This window comes from Procambarus clarkii, chromosome 77 (assembly GCF_040958095.1).
Source record: "Procambarus clarkii isolate CNS0578487 chromosome 77, FALCON_Pclarkii_2.0, whole genome shotgun sequence".
NCBI lineage: Eukaryota > Metazoa > Arthropoda > Malacostraca > Decapoda > Cambaridae > Procambarus > Procambarus clarkii.
Window position 1 is genome coordinate 13,256,397 of NC_091226.1, and position 16,689 is coordinate 13,273,085.

At 46.6% G+C, this 16,689-nt stretch overlaps 1 protein-coding gene across 10 annotated transcripts in view; it reads right to left on the reverse strand.

Moving 5' to 3' along the window:
- Nucleotides 1–438: 438 nt before the first annotated feature.
- Nucleotides 439–16,689, reverse strand: part of LOC123747157 (ELAV-like protein 1) — a 300,388-nt gene continuing 284,137 nt past the window's right edge. For 8 of the 10 annotated variants that reach the window (XM_069313929.1, XM_069313927.1, XM_069313928.1 and 5 more), the window contains 3 exons: nucleotides 10,905–10,994; nucleotides 9,954–10,025; nucleotides 439–7,732 (listed from right to left, as the gene is read on the reverse strand). In XM_069313929.1, coding sequence (XP_069170030.1) covers nucleotides 7,408–7,732; nucleotides 9,954–10,025; nucleotides 10,905–10,994 — 487 coding nt within the window. In that variant the 3' untranslated portion in view covers nucleotides 439–7,407. The remainder of the gene's footprint in view (nucleotides 7,733–9,953; nucleotides 10,026–10,904; nucleotides 10,995–16,689) is intronic. The other 2 variants (XM_069313933.1, XM_069313934.1) reach the window with 2 other exon arrangements.

The window sequence follows — 16,689 nt, forward strand, 5'->3', positions numbered from 1 at the left end:
GATGGTGGAGGCGAGGGAGTACATGTGCCAGGGATGGTGAAGGCGAGGGTGTACATGTGCCCAGGATGGTGGAGGCGAGGGTGTACATGTGCCCAGGATGGTGGAGGCGAGGGAGTACATGTGCCAGGGATGGTGAAGGCGAGGGTGTACATGTGCCCAGGATGGTGGAGGCGAGGGTGTACATGTGCCCAGGATGGTGAAGGCGAGAGTGTACATGTGCCCAGGATGGTGGAGGCAAGGGTGTACATGTGCCAGGGATAGTGGAGGCGAGGGTGTACATGTGCCAGGGATGGTGGAGGCGAGGGAGTACATGTGCCTGGGATGGTGGAGGCCAGGTGTACATGTGCCAGGGATGGTGGAGGCAAGGTGATGGTGCTGTTAGTACACAGATCAAGGTAAGGAAGAGGCGGAAGGATAGACGGTTAGTAAAACAAGATATAAACATGTCTTGCAATAATTTATTGTTTAAGGTTTCAACATGGAAAAGTACAAATATTGCAATACAACCAAAACTACCTTTGGAAACGACAACAAGATCGATCTGCATCGCTGTGTACAAAAATTGGTCAGGGGCTTGTCCGGCTGGGGTGGCGCAGCTGGGGGCGGGCTGTGGGGGCGGAGCGGCCGTCTTACTAACATAAATAAAGAGGGTTTACCATCAAGCCAATATCACATGTTTTATTGCACCGTTTGAGGCTTAATTTTGGCGTTTATGATTTTATTGGTTAGCCAACTTGTGACAAATGTAGGATGTGGCAGCCAGGATGAGTATTAAGCGGAGTGCGTGTTGGTTAAGACCACCTGTATGGGAGGGTTGTTAATGGCTAGGTCCTCCCGGCCAGCCACCACCCTCAGTGCGCCAGCCCTCCTGGCCTAAAACATCGGTAAATAAATAAACAGCCGTGGAAAGCTCCCTGCTCAACTTTTTGGTTAATTGTTCAGGTCCTTGCCAAAATCACAATTGCCTCATTACGAGTGACAGGAAACATGAGGGCAAGAAGAACGCGGGTGGTGGTGGCATTTTGGGCTGCAGAGCAAAGTTTGGGGCACCTTGCAGGGAAGGAAAAGGGGAAGGTGGGACCTGGGGAGGACTAGGATAGGGGGGTCAGGAGAAGGGCGGGGGAGGGTGTTGGGGGTGTGTTAATAGGTATTTGACAAATAGAAAGTGATGGAAGTAAAAAAGAAAGAAAGGGTGGGTGAGGAAGTGGAGGAGACATAGGGACAGGAGAGGCTCGGCCGGTCGGCGCGCCTCCAAGAGCGACTGACAACTCAAAGAAAACGGAGACCGGATCCCAGCGAAAATTGAAGGGGGAACTTACATGAACTGGCAAAGAACTTATCATCTACAACTTGGTTTAGTGTCTAAGACTGCTTGGAACACAAATACACGACAAAACCAATGATTAAGTACTTGGATAATACGAGCAGTACAGTATTCAAACCAAAGTCGATGGGAGAGAGTTTGGCCATTCCAGTTGTGGGCGTAGGGCAGCAGTATGATACCTTCGTGGCCGCTTGGGCGGGCTGTCTCGGGGGGTCCTCGTAGGCTCTGCTAAAATTATTTCTTACATCATATCTCAAATTACAAATATGTCATCTGGATTTTCTCTTAATTTCCTTTGCGACATGTGACCAAAATAACCAAAATCCAACCCATGGCTCTACACTCGACAAGTTAAACAAGCAAACAGATAGACTAATGACACATTAAATATAATAATATTAATAGTTATACTACGGTAACTTATACAGAAGCGCTCATACTATATGCCTGTATATCGGATTATTACTCTAAATAAGAAGAATGATAATTATCAGGAGAAAAGTCTTACGTGCTAAAGATGTCAGGAGACAAAACCCGGGTGTGGGTGCTCTGCTGTCCCCGCCCGTGTGCGTGGCCCTGTGTGGGGCGGCGCGGTCGTGGGTGGTGGTAGTGGGTGCCGGGGCGGGGCGCAGCGCGTACGACGCCCGGAGGTAATGTAAACCATACACACAGACACCTAGCGGCGGCACTCTACAGAAGCAGAACAGTACAGAAGGAGGTGGCCATTCCATGACATGTGGCGGGGCAGGTTGTGGGCGGCAAGGTGCTGCCGTCCACTCGGGGGCAACACAACAACCAAAGTGGCGCCTACAGGCGGCAACTGAGTCAGCCCGGGCCAGTGGTAGTCAGGCCCCCGAGCCAAGATAAGCGGCCGATGTAGGCCGCCGCCCGCCCTCACTCCTACCTACACCAGGACATGCCCAGTGGGTGGGAATAGGACGGGTCAACAACAGGTGGTGCAGTGACGCCGCCGGGAGGCTAGGTGAGGCCGCCTGTGTTCCCCACCACAACGGACTGGTGACGGCAGGGCTGGTAAACAATTGCATATATAACTAGAATGGCCAGTCTAACACCAACAAAGTCCTGCCTGACTTAACGAGCAGAAAAGTAAAGGTGGCTGCGTGAGGTGGCTGGTGACCGCGGCGACCAGGGCACGAGGCCTCGCACCCAGCGGCCGCGCGCGGCCTACACCCGTGCCAGGCGGCGCGCTACTGGCGGCTGCCCGACACTATCATTATGTACTTCACGTGGCAAATCAAGAATTGGCGGGTGTGGAAACATACGGCCAAGGCTCGGGTCACCATCCCCAGCGGTATTTGCTCAAAAATTCATCTGTAACACTTACAAAATAGTTGTGCCAGAGATGGTGTCCCAAGGCATTTTATAATAAAAATTTAGATTTGAAACCACTACTTCTCTTTGGATGACTTTTATTATAATCTTTATAGACTACTCTACAATAAGAGTCGGATAAAAGACATTATTGCATCATTTGTTGTCGAGGTATTCGGATTAGACCCCCAAAGTCGTTAACAAGTTGCAGTTTAGACTCAATACAAACACAGACACAGAGAACATGGAATGATTGAGTGAGAGCTTGCGAAACAACGTGGCACCAGAGAACTTCCCTCCAGGACGCACGCACGTAAACACGCCCCCGCCATGGCCGACCTCCCACCCCTAGCGCCCTCACCACCCACTCACCCAGCCTTTGCCACTGCTCGTTACGAGGAAGGCAAAGACGGGAGGGTGCGAGGCGAGGGAGACAGGGTAGAGAGCACGGCACTGGTGGGCAGCGGGCGGCGTGAACCAAGCACCAAGACGGGCGTAGTGGGCAGATTTGGTGACGCCTGCGGGTGACGCGGCGTGCAGGGCCCGTCAGCCGGAGTGGGAGTGTGGCGTTAAACCTAGTAGGCTACAACACACAAAGAGGAGAAAAGGTTTACATTACATATACAATAAATCCAAGTGTTGGGAGACATGCGGAGTGTGGTTGTAGGGCCTATGGTGCGGGCGGGAACTGGCGTGGGCGACCAAGGGCGCGGGTGGTTTGTGCTATCAACAGGTTCCGCCCACGCACACGCCCTCGCCCCCACCACAGCCCGGTAACCAATTTAGATGGGTACACAATCTCGTGGCGAGTAGGAGACTCCGCATGCTCCCTTCTAAGAGGAATAATAATATGAACAATATTCAAACTAGACTTGAATAATATACAAGAAGATGACAAATAGATACAATAATATTTTATAAATTACGATACTAGATACGCGGTAAAATGCAAACTGAATGCATCGTAATCGACAAACACATTGACAGACTGGGTTTTACGTGTTGGGCAACGAGCGAGGCCGGGGAGTCGCGCCGCCACCACCTGCCGTGTCACACTGCCACTGCATGTGGCAGCGGCACGGCGCCTCCGACTCGCTGCACTGCCCGCATTACTAGGGCAGTGTCTGCCTACCCCTATCCGCTGCCACCACTCGGGGCCGGTAGCATTACCACCCCCGTGAAGGGACACCGCTAGGAGCAGACGGCACCAAGGAATTTGCATCCGTAAAGTCCTTCACTCTGTGGCGCGGTCCTGTGGTGGACAGAAGGCCACCCCTTACTGGCCCAGGCCAGTGCCTCAACCAAGAGGGGGTGGCCCCACATGGCCAAACACTCCGCCTGAGCAGGTAAACTATCAACCATCCAACACTTACACCTGCGCCCAACTTTTCCTTTGAACGAACATTATTCTGAGATCCAACTGTTAATGCACCTTTGGTTACACTGAGTATAGGATTTATCATGCAATACACGTGTTTACCATCTTAATAAATAAATCCTGAAACCAAAGTCTGTGGGTACTGACTCCCGCAAAAATGTATTGAGGGAGGCAGCGTGGCCGACGGGCGGGTGCTGCGGGCGGCATGGCATGGTTACACCAGCCTTGGGCCTTCTCTCACGCCCACCTCTGCCATATCTTCTCTCACAAGCCATAAACACCGCCATATTTTAACATTCAGTAACATTAAAGGTTGCTTACTGAAAATATCCCTGCAGTTCTCTGAGCAAAGGCTTTTAATATTAAGATTTGTGACATATTCCTTGCCCGGAATTTATACTATTTGGCCCATGAGTTTTAAGTAGTAGAGCAAGTGAGCGGGAGTTGGCAGGGGTGGTGGCTAGCGTCACCATCACCGTGAGGGATGGCACTGCTGGGGGGATAGTTGCCGCTACCCACCACCACCTATCCCGTGTGGCACCGCCGCCTAGCCTCGCGCGAGTCACCTTTGGGGCAGTCGACTAGAACGCAAATATTTGTGACGGAAAGAGGAATGTATCTGTTCACCTGCGCTTCATTAACATCAAATCTATTCAACAAGAAGTACCATTATCAATATTAATCTATTTCGTTGATTTATTCATAGAGGGATAATATGAACGGGGGTGATAGCAATCTTTCATATATATTCTCAGCATAAAAATACCTTCACAAACTACTTTTCAACAGTCCTAACAACAACTGTAATTACCTCATAGGCAACAGTCCCCAGAATACATACCATCTACACGTCCAGCCTACAGACCAGCTTCTACACCATCCCAGAACCTTTGTAAGCTTCAACCAAGAAACCCAAAACAATGGCACCCATCTACGTCAATCCTTTTCCTTTCAGACCCTAAGATATTTTTTGGCTTAAACTTTATTTTCTTACTTCCCTGATGTTTAAAACTGGGTACATGTATATTATTATTGGCCTTCCCAAGAGGGCTTTCAACCACCTAATAATTATAGCCCCCACAGACATAATTCTTATAGACAAGTGCCGACAACTAGCCTTTGGTACTGTATATAAAAAACTGATAAAACTTGTTAAAACCCTCTATGAACAGAAGAACCACCGTGTCTGTTCTTAACGGGTGCTTCGGCGGGTATATAAAGAAGAGTTCCGAAGACTACAATCTCGGTAGAAAAATATCACCCGTACATACACATCTTACACTGAGTGAAATGTAGGGTTGAATAATCTGATGTGCTTCAGAAAAGTCGCCCTTACAAATAGGGTGCGCGAAGGGTGAGATTCAAAATCAGACTGCAAAATTCGGAACTCGAATCACAACACTGCCATCTACATATGCTTAACTTATATCGATTGATGCAGGAATAATAATAATAATAATAATAATAATTATAAATTATCATCATCATTATTATTATTGACTTATATCGATTGATGCAGGAATGTTATTAGGGTTCTTTATCTAAATTTCTGTACAAAAATAGACACATTTTCTCAAGATAATCTTTAGGTTTGCATGGAAGTTTCCCTTATCCTTACCTTGACAGCAGATTAGTACAGAAGGGTCGATCATTAAGTAGTCTTTATTGTGACACCTGCTCGAGGACCACCAGTACTTTGTGTGCTTAACTTGCGCGGTTTTATCCTCAAAAACCCAAAACAGAAGTCCCAAGAAGCAAACCAAGACGACCAACTCAACGCAATGTTGATAAGCCCAAGTGCCCACCACGCCCTTGCAGACGTCTCTCCACCTGTTGCTACCACTGGCGGGGCGGCAGGCAGCGGGCGGTGGAGACGGCGAAGGACATGGGTTGCAGCAAAGGATGGGGATGCTGCCACCGAGCCGCTACTCTCCTCACAGCCGCAAGTGTCAGCAAGGATCCGCCCCCTCTCTACCTTGACAGAGGCGGGTGTGACGGGGAGGGCTGGGGCGGCAGCAGCACATGTTGGTGCTGTAAACACACACCTCAACAACTAAAGGATCCGTGCGTTAAGCTTCGCCGTGCAACATGTTAGTGAGGAACTAAAAGGGGCCAAATAAAGTGTCAACTAAATAAAAAGGCAAACTCAAATAAACAAACTAAATTTATTTCCCAGCCATTCAGAACTAAAATAGTGATGACATTTGGTGTATACAGAAATAAAGAAAATGTAACAATCATAAAAAGACAAGAAATTAACCTTTTACACATTGAAATTATCGGAAAACGTGAAACTACACCTAGGAAAATCAACCTACGATACATAATTGACTTCAAATAAAGACTAGAAAACTTGCTTCCTTACTTCAAGCAAGAACACAACCTAAAACAAAACTTGAGATTCTATTGCTGCTCATTATTGACAAGGTAATAAACACAAAATACTAAACTATCTTCCTTTGACAAGGTAAACAAAATACTAACTATTTTCCACAGACTGGCAAAATAATTCCATTACACTCCTTTCTTTCAAGTGTACAATAGTAAAGACAATAAAAATACACTTAGCTTTAAATATCAGATAAATATCAATAAATAAGAGCGCGAGAGGTGTGTGTGCAGGCAGGGTGGCGAGGGGCGGGCACGGTACATGCGCGCACACACCTACACCTCCCGCAGTCACGGGCCTGCCTACACCCACTTCCAGCAGCGCAAACCCATTCACACAAGGTTTTGAGGACTCGACAACTTGACAACTTACAGTATTAATGATATCAGCGGTGAGTGGCTCTCAATCGAGTCCACTATTGGCCTTAGTGCGACTAGCACCTTGTGATAAATCCTCACTTAGCCGACTAGTTCTGCTTTGGGATAATCAGATCATATGACTTGATAAATTGTTTGTAGTAAGTACGGTTCTAATATACATATATTTGGATGGCGGGGGGCGGGCGCAGGACGACCTCCCCGCGAGGGCGCCTCACATGTAGTGCGGCGGGGGGGAAGGGGGGGAGGAGGAGGGGGGAGGGGGCCCAGTCCGGGTAGCAGGGGGGCCATAGAGGTGGTTGCTGTGTACCTCAGCCGCCGGTGGCCCCTGTTGTGGCTGCTACAGACATAGCTGTTGCGGCTACAGCTTTTACTGCTGCCAATTACGGAGTAGGACACCCCAGGGTCCTCTGGACCTGACTAGCACATGACCCCCATGGTGTGGGCCACGCCGTCGTGGGGGGGCCGTGTTGACCACACCCGCCACCGGGAGGAGACGAGTGACGTGGCGGGCAGCGCCTGTGCTGGTGTCCTCAGGAGACAACAGCTCTGGCACTCCGGGCTGCAGCACCGCCACCACAGTCCGGACGTCGAGTAGCAGCCCACCTTAACTCTTGTGCTTATTGGTCTTGAACGAAACTTGGAGAACACGGTTGCCAAGCGTGTAGCCGTTCAGAGACTGGATGGCGACCACAGCTTCGTCGTAGTTGGTCATGGTCACGAAGCCAAAGCCCTTACACTTGTTGGTCTGTAGGTCGCGGATAACCTTCACGTTCTGCACGGCACCGAAGGGTCCAAAAAGCTGCCACAGGATGTTCTCTTCTGTCTCGGGCGCTAGGTTATAAACAAATATGCACCAACCGGAACCGTTGAGGGCACTGCCGGGGAGGAGGGAGTTCCCCAGCAGGTTATCACCCGACCCGGGGGAATACCTGCGGAGAACACCATCCCCAGTTAGCATCAAACCACAATTCGTGGCACTCACCCACCACCCCATTCACACTACCACTCTTTATTAACACTCAAACAGCCTGCTTATATATACAAAGAAAACCTGGGTGAGTCTTTTAAAAAGTATTGCAAATATGATGAAACTTATTTAAGGCATATTCTCAAATTGAAGCGGCTGTAATTATGATGATATGACGAAAGTGACGTAGTCGTGGTACAGTCATCCCTCCACCCATGCCTGTGCATGGTGCGCCTCGAGCCTGCTGCTCCCTTATATCTGACATTGTCACCTTGCTACCTAGAAGCATGGTCTTGTCAAGTGTCAAGAAAGCTGCACAAGTATAGGGACTACCAGTGAAGGCTCGAGATGCTCCAGTGCACGTGTCATGCTCGTCAGGCCGCTAAAGGCCACTAGTCGCAGGTGTAACCTCCCCAGTGCCACCAGTCGGAGCTGCCAGCAGGGATGCTTGGTGCAAGCCACGCACCACTACAAACCTTCCACCAATCACCAACTAGCCTTGCTCTATTCCCCATTGTATAAGCAACTGGTCATTGTTTCGTGCACTACTTCACTTCTAACTCCTAAACAAAATCGTCCACGGATATACAAGCACTGGTCCTCTAGCCTTGAAGGTAAACAATATTTTGTCATAACCGGCATTTGAAAAGCTAAATTGACTTGAGTATTAAATCAAAACAATTAACCAGTATTAAATCTGTAATTAGAGTACCTATTCTATAGCAAAGCCACATGTGTAAAGTAATGTACAACTAAAATTAACAAGCTAACTACTATACTTCATTTCCATTACTATACTTCACTTTCATTACAATACATTTACTTATATTACACATATGTCTTTGACTAATCAGCTATGCAAATGCCTATTCTAAATCTTCAAATTAAAATACTATAAAGAGCTAATATTATAGAGTGGGTTAAGTGGGAGTAAGTCATGTTTGCCAACCCTCAAGATCCACCAGTCAAGTCCACCATCTTCCCACCACCTCTCACTTGACGCCACACTCTCCCAACACCACCTCTTACTTGACGCCACACTCTCCTAACACCACCTCTCACTTGACGCCACCCTCTCCTAACACCACCTCTCACTTGACGCGACACTCTCCTAACACCACCTCTCACTTGATACGACACTCTCCCAACACCACCTCTCACTTGACGCAACACTCTCCTAACACCACCTCTCACTTGATGCCACTCTCTCCTAACACCACCTCTCACTTGACGCCACACTCTCCCAACACCACCTCTCACCTGACGCGTGAGAGTATCTTGGACTACACAACTACCTACACGCCGCTCCATAACTAACCCACTCGCCTCTGCTGGCATCTCACTTCAAATTGAAGATTAATAGCATCTTGAAATTTAATTTAAAATTGTGCACAATACCTCATTTCACATTTCATCTATTATTTAAGAAATGTTAACGGTCATTCTCACCTTCCTATATGATCTTGCCTTTTCCGTTAATTTGTCGTTTCTCTCACTATCTCGAACCCTTCCCCTCTCCCTCTTCTGGAGCGCACTTGTTGGGGTCAGGTCAAGGGCCGGTCATGGTGGCAATGACCCTCGGCACTAACTTGTCCACCTTCCTACCACTACCAACACACCAATTTACTTGTTAGGCAACATGTGTGAGTTCAAGACTAATACGTGTTAGTACCTCTACCAGCAAGTATTACCATTCAAAACAACAAAGAGCCTTAGCCAGGAGTAGTTTAGCTTCAACATGACCACGAGTGTTCTCGCTCAGGAGTTGATCTCCCTGGATATGGCCCAAGTCATCTACTGTCGTGAGTGCTTTATCTTGTCTACTACTCCAACCTACCTGTTACTACCAGTCAGTCTCTTGCTGACCTATACTCGCCTACTACCTCCCACCCTGCATTACTCCACCACTGTCACCTCTCTCTCCCACACCACCAGTGCCTCTCACTATCACAAGTGCCCTTAAATTGAACAAAATAAAAATAAAAAAATAACAAAAAAATACTGGCTATTAAAAGGATATCGACTCTTTAGTGTTGAGCCGGGGTGTGGTCAATAGTGTACATGGGCCGGTGTAGGTGGTGAGCGACGTGTAGCGTGTAGGTGGTGGGCCTAGGTGGTGGCCCACTGCCACCCACCCTCCCCCCACCCCTCCTCCCCGTTACTAGATTAGTCAGTGCCCGTGCCTTGGGTCTGCATCATCATCCCCGGTTGCCATTTGAGGATCGCGACCCCTGCGTGCAGCTCCCGCAGGCGTCCTGGAAGTGGGAACCCTGCAGTCACAACCACCATCACACTAAAGTCAAATAAAGTCATGCACTGATACAAACTCAACTAGAAATAACAAAACATGCAACACAAGTTTTAACAAAGTTAAGAAAACCGATTAACTCGTTGTTACTGTGGTTACCAAGAAAACCACCAACGGGGATTCATTAAAAACCAAAATCTAAATTATTAGTAGCTACCGCTGCTCAAAGATTTTCCTTGGTTTGTTGCCACTTGCTCGGTCTTGAGATTTGAAGTCAAGCCGCGTGTGAAGCGGCATTTTTGGGTGGGATGTATGGGAGGGAGATGGGGGGGGAGGCTTAATGGGAGGGGGGGGACGGGCAGGGTTACAAAACTCTGGGTAATCAATCACAAACAATTATTAAGGCTGTTACTGCAACAGGGCATCACTTAACTAAACAAACTTGTTAACTCATTAATACTTTTTGGACAGGTTGGGAACAAAACCTGTCAAAGGTGACAGGATGCGGATGGAAGGAGGGGCAAAGGGAGGACGGATGGGGGTTGAGGTGATGGGGATGGAAGTTGAGGTGATGGGGTGGGAGTTGAAGTAGAGGCGCAGCCAAGCGGTGTGATCCGCCGCTCTGCGTCTCGTGATTGTTAGTGGTGTTAGTTTGACAGTGGTAGTTGCTCTAAAGTACGGTACAGTCCCAAGCTCATGTCCCAAGCAGACTGTGAGGGTCTCCACGCTGCTCTGCCACTCACGCCCCCAGTCACCCGGCCGCCACTCCACACCAGCTGCTGCAGGTGTGGAAAGTGACGGGCGGGAGGTGGACGGGAGTGAGTGTAGCGCACGCGTGTCAAGCCAGTCACGACAGTCGAGTCAGGTGACCTGTCATGGCACTTACACTAACTTGCTTTTCATATCTTGGGCAAGATTTGAGGGCTCCTCCGGCAGTGAATCTATCGTTTTCACTTGAGGGAACACCAAGGAATGTCTGAAAGAGACGAGCAGTCGTTTGATGGTGTGGTGAGTGAGGGCGGCTGGCAGCGGGCGGCGGGCAGCGGACGGCAGCTGGAGGAGAGACTACGACCCAGACAGGCCAAGACATCTCTGCCAAGAGTGGCCCATAAGCCTGCTCTCACACATTACTGGAGGGCAGCACTGGTGCTCCACTGCCGTCACGCCGCCGCCGCCGCCATCTGCGAACGTAGCCGCCGCGGCGCAAGTGGCAACAGTTATCCAATCTGCTCTTCATACATCCAGGGTTGCGTTACTCAAAAAGCTAAATAAATAATAGAACTTAAAGCACGGCCACAAATAAAAAAAAAACTTAAAACAAAATAACAAAAATAGATTTAACATTAAAATATGGAATTTAATAACAAGATCACTAAAGACTGTACCACAACAAAATTAATAAATTAATGTATGGCAAACAAAAGGTAATGAGAACTAAGGAAAGAGTAACAACCACTGCTGAGTATAAACAATAAAACACAGGTGAGCAGTATGGAGAGTGGCTACATATGCCTGGTAAGGGCTCGAACCCAGTGCTCCAGCAGGCGGCTCTACATAAACACTCACCAACTCAACACGTACACAATGGGGGGCACAGTGTACAATGTGCACTCTCTCTCAATTGCAAGTACATAATGTCTCCATAATGTGTATTGTGTGCACAATTGTTGCAACCCACCAGAGCAGCGTATGCTTGACTGCACAGTGTCTTGTATGTATAATAGTTGTCTAAATGAGTGTGTGTGTGTGAGTGTGTGTGTGTGTGTGTGTGTGTGTGTGTGTGTGTGTGTGTGTGTGTGTGTGTATTCACCTAGTTGTGCTTGCGGGGGTTGAGCTCTGCTCTTTCGGCCAGCCTCTCAACTGTCAATCAACTGTTTCTACTACTACTATTTTTTCATACCCCACACACACCAGGAAGCAGCCCGTGACAGCTGACTAACTCCCAGGTACCTATTTACTGCTAGGTAACAGGGGCATTCAAGGTGAAAGAAACTTTGCCCATTTGTTTCTGCCTGGTCCGGGAATCGAACCCGGGTCACAGAATTACGAATCCAGCACGCTGTCCACTCAGCTACCAGACCTATGTACGTACATACGTGTGTGTGTGTGTGTGTGTGTGTGGGGGGGTGGGGGCGATGTGTGAGGATGGGGGGGGGGGCGATGTGTGAGGATGGGGGGGGGGAGGCCGATGTGTGAGGATGGGGGGGGGGAGGCCGATGTGTGAGGGGGGGGAGGCCGATGTGTGAGGGGGGGGCGGTGTAATTACCTAAATGTAGTTACAGGATGAGAGCTACGCTCGTGATGTCCCGTCTTCCCAGTACTCAGTCATATAACGCTTTGAAACTATTGACGGTTTTGGCCACCACCACCACATTTACCACTTGCTCCAACCCTCTACCACTGTGTTTACAAAAGTACATTTTCTAATGTTTCTTCAACAGCTTTGTTTCCTCAGCTAAAGTATATGACCTCTTCCAGTTGAAGTTCCAGGTTTCAAGACTTCTGTTAATTTTGTCGATTCCTGCTTCTGTTGTATAAAGTGATCATATCTTCTCACTTTCTTATGTCGTCTAACTTTGCTATATTTAACACCGTTATCCGCTTCTCATAGCTCTTGTTTTCAGTTCCGTCAGTCATTTAGTCGTCTATGCACCTTTTCTAGTTCGATGATGTGCTTCTTGAGACAAGGGCAACACACAACCGCAGTTTATATAGATTTTGGTCTCTCAATTGTCGTAATTAGTTTTTTTGTAATAATTCGCCATCCACATCTTTAAAAGTGACTTTCAAAGTTAGAAAGTGTAGCATAGGTTGTCTTCTTGAGGTTATCTTGAGAGGATTTCAGGGCTTAGCGTCCCCGCGGCCCGGTCCTTGACCAGGCCTCCTTTTTGTTACACACCCCCCAGGAAGCAGCCCGTAGCAGCTGTCTAACTCCCAGGTACCTATTTACTGTTAGGTGAACAGGTGCAGCAGGGTGAAAGAAACTTTGGCCATTTGTTTCCGCCTCCACCAATGATCGAACCCGGAATATCAAGATTATGATTCCGAAGCGCCGTCCACTCAGCTGTCAGGCTCGTTGAGTGGTCTCAAGGGGGCTCCTAACAAAATGTTTATGTAGTCCCCAGGTGACAGTTTTCTCTTTGGAATCACCTCTAGATCTCTTTCTTAATCAGAGTTCTTTAAATGCCTTTTAATATAATTTGTAATTTGCATGTGGCCTATTTTCTCCTATACCACAGTCCATAACGTGGTATTTATTCACATTAAATTCCATTAGCAAAGAGTTGTTCCATATACCTTCTCGTCCAGGTAACCTTGAAGGGCATGACAGTCATCTAGACTCATCTTGCCTAGTAGCTTAGCATCAGCAAACATGTTCATGTAATTATGTATTCCTCCTTTTAGATCGTTCATAAAGACTGACTATCATTGGTGCAAGAACTGATCCCTGTGGCACTCCACTAGTAACATTTCTCCAGTCAGATACATTGTCTCTCATCGCCGTCCTCATTCTTCTATCCGTCGAAGTTTGTCATCCAAGTCAGAAGTCTTCCCATCTCCCCTCCAATATGTTTCAGTTTTCAGAACAACCATTAATGTGGGAACAACTATCTCTTTCTTATAAACTCTAAGACATTCATAGAAACTAAGTAGATTTGTTACAGAGGATCTTTCTGTTCGCAAGCCATACTGTCTGTTGTGTTATTATTTCTCTCCAGGTGTTCTACCAGTTTGGTTTTTAAAAATGTTTCTAGTGCTTTAACTACCTTGCTAATCAACGATAGAAAGGGTCTTGTAGCTGGATTGTACCTGAATGGGGTTCTGGGAGTTATTCTACTCCCTAAACACGACCCGAGGCCAGGCTTGAATTGTGAGAGCTTGGTCCAATAGGCTGTTCGGAGCAGCCCACAGGCGCGCACATCCACCACAGCCCAGTTGATCCGGCACTTCTTTAAGAAAATTATCCAGTTTTCTCTTGAAGATGTCCACGTTTGTTCAGACAATATTTCTTATGCTCGCTGGGAGGATGTTGAACAACCGCGGACCTCTGATGTTTATACAGTGTTCTCTGCTTGTGCCTATGGCACCTCTGCTCTTCACTGGTTCTGTTCTGCTTTTTCTTCCATATCGTTCACTCCAGTATGTTGTTATTTTACCGAGTAGATTAGGGACCTGGCCCCTCTAGTATTTTTGACGTGTATATTATTTGATATCTGTCTCCTTTCTAGTGAGTACATTTGGAGAGCGTTGAGACGATTCCAATAATTTAGGTGCTTTATCTCGTCTATGCGTGTCGTATATGTTCTCTGTATTCCCTCTATTTGAGCAATCTCTCCTGCTCTGAAGGAGTGAGTGAGTATCGAGCCGTACTCACGTCTTCTCTACTATCATTTTGATGTAGACTGGAACCATGTTTGCCTTTTTCCATGCATCTGCTAAGATTCCTGTACATAAGGATGTCAGAAAAATCAATTTAAATAGAATGTTCATCTCAGATACGCACTCTCTCAATAGCAAAGGTGAAATTCAATCTGGGCCAACTGTTTTGTTTCTAACTAGCTCCTTGAACATTTTACCAAATTCATCTCGAGACACCTCTATGTTGCAGGCGATGAGTCACAATAACGTGGCTAAAGTATGTTGACCAGACCACACACTAGAAGGTGAAGGGACGACGACGTTTCGGTCCGTCCTGGACCATCGACTTGAGAATGGTCCAGGACCGAAACGTCATCGTCCCTTCACCTTCTAGTGTGTGGCCTGGTCAACACCTGTATGTTGTTCTCATAAATCTGTATTGTCTGGTTATTGCACACACGCAATGTTGGAACTGTTCGTTTAGTGTTTCACTCATTTCCTTGTTATTCTCTATAAATCTGTTCCCCCATTGTCAACCTCTGGATTTCGTCCTTTACCTGCAAATGGCTTTAATGAATTTATAGAATAGTCCTTGTTCTGTTTCACATTTTGTTCGCTATCTCTTTCTCAAATTTGTTTTCTGCCTCTTTTCTCATTATCCTGTAGTTGTTTCATGTTTGTTTTTATTGAATGTTTCAGAGGTTTGGCCATTTCCTATATTGATTCCATTTTTGTCTGTCTCCTGTGCCCTTAAGTTCTGTTGAACCAGTCTGGTCTTCTAGTTCTGCATCTGTTTTGGTATAAATTTTGTTGAATTTTTGAACATATTCTCTCTCAAAATTTGATATACATCTCATTTCCTTGTCTAGGAACAAATCTTCCAAATCAACTTCATTAATGAACTTGCCAAGTTCCCCATAGTGTCCTCTCTTGAAATACAAAATTTCACATATCCCTCTCTTTAATCTCTTCTATATTTTAACACATTGCATATTTGATTTCCTGAAGGATAAGGGCACTTGCCCTACATTACCAAATATCTCCTTCTTTCCTAGTAAATACCAAGTAATTATCAAAACAAGGCACCAAATCGGAAAGGCTATGTAGCACCATCAAATGTGCGGAATAATCAGAGGGCGCTAAATATCACCAAGGATGAAAATACGAGAATAGAAACGCATAAGGCGAATGATATCAATAGTATCCGATTCACCAAGAATTCTATCGAGGGCCAAGTGACCGAGAGGGACGGTCAGAAAGCAAGACGCTCGTCCTGGAAGGCAGGACATTCAACAAGAATATGCACGACCGTAAGAGGGACAATGCAATTTGGATAATAAGGAACAGGGCGGCGCTAGTAAATACCAAATCCAGCAATGATGGAGCATCATTGTTTTTTGGATGATGATATTGATGGCCCATCAATAATGATGGGGCATTATTCTCTCATTCTCGTGGCCTGTTTAACAGATTGATACATTGAAGTATCAAAATATGCCACCAAACCTGGGAAGGGGGACGTATTGATACATTAAAGACTCCAGGTAAGATTTACGAATTGACCAGTCCAAATGTTCTCTGTCCTTGCTTCCTAGGATTTCCAGTCTTTGGCTTTCAAAGTGAAGTCACCATGTATCAATAAACGTTATTTATCTTTATCTGCTCTCACTACAATCTTTTTGATGATGATTATAAGGCCCTCTTTTGTCATTTAGTTCTTTAGTGCAAGCGATGCTTGCTGGTGGACGGTAGGTAGTAGTGAATATCAGTTTATCACTGCAGATCTTCCGTGCCATTATGTCGACTTCCCAAGGACTTTAGCATTCTACTGCATTTAGAATTTCCTTCACCTGGATAGCACCTCCTACATATTTTCTAATTTTGCAGTCATGTCTTCAAATGGCATATCCCCTTGGGAATACCATTAAATTAACAATTTTGTCTGATATTGCAACAGTTCCTGGCATCTTAAGCTGTATCATTTAACTCTCGATATACTTCCCGTGACCCATATTTGTTAGTATATAGTATTTTCAGGAACATGTCTCGCCCTTTGACTTTCACTTGCAATCATTTTTTTTTTTTTAGTTTGTTTGGTTTTTTGGTTTGTTTTCATACACAAACCTCATTGGCTTCCCAAACAATATCACCTTGCAAAAAAAAAAAATTCTTCATTTCTATTATTTTAACATTTCACTTCCTCAAGGCTCAGTTTCAACTTCTCCATCTTCCTTTGAAAGATCTCGTCTTACTGACCATTCTTTCCTGTCCTCGTCATTTTGCAATGTTCTGTCATTCCCTTGTCAAGCCCT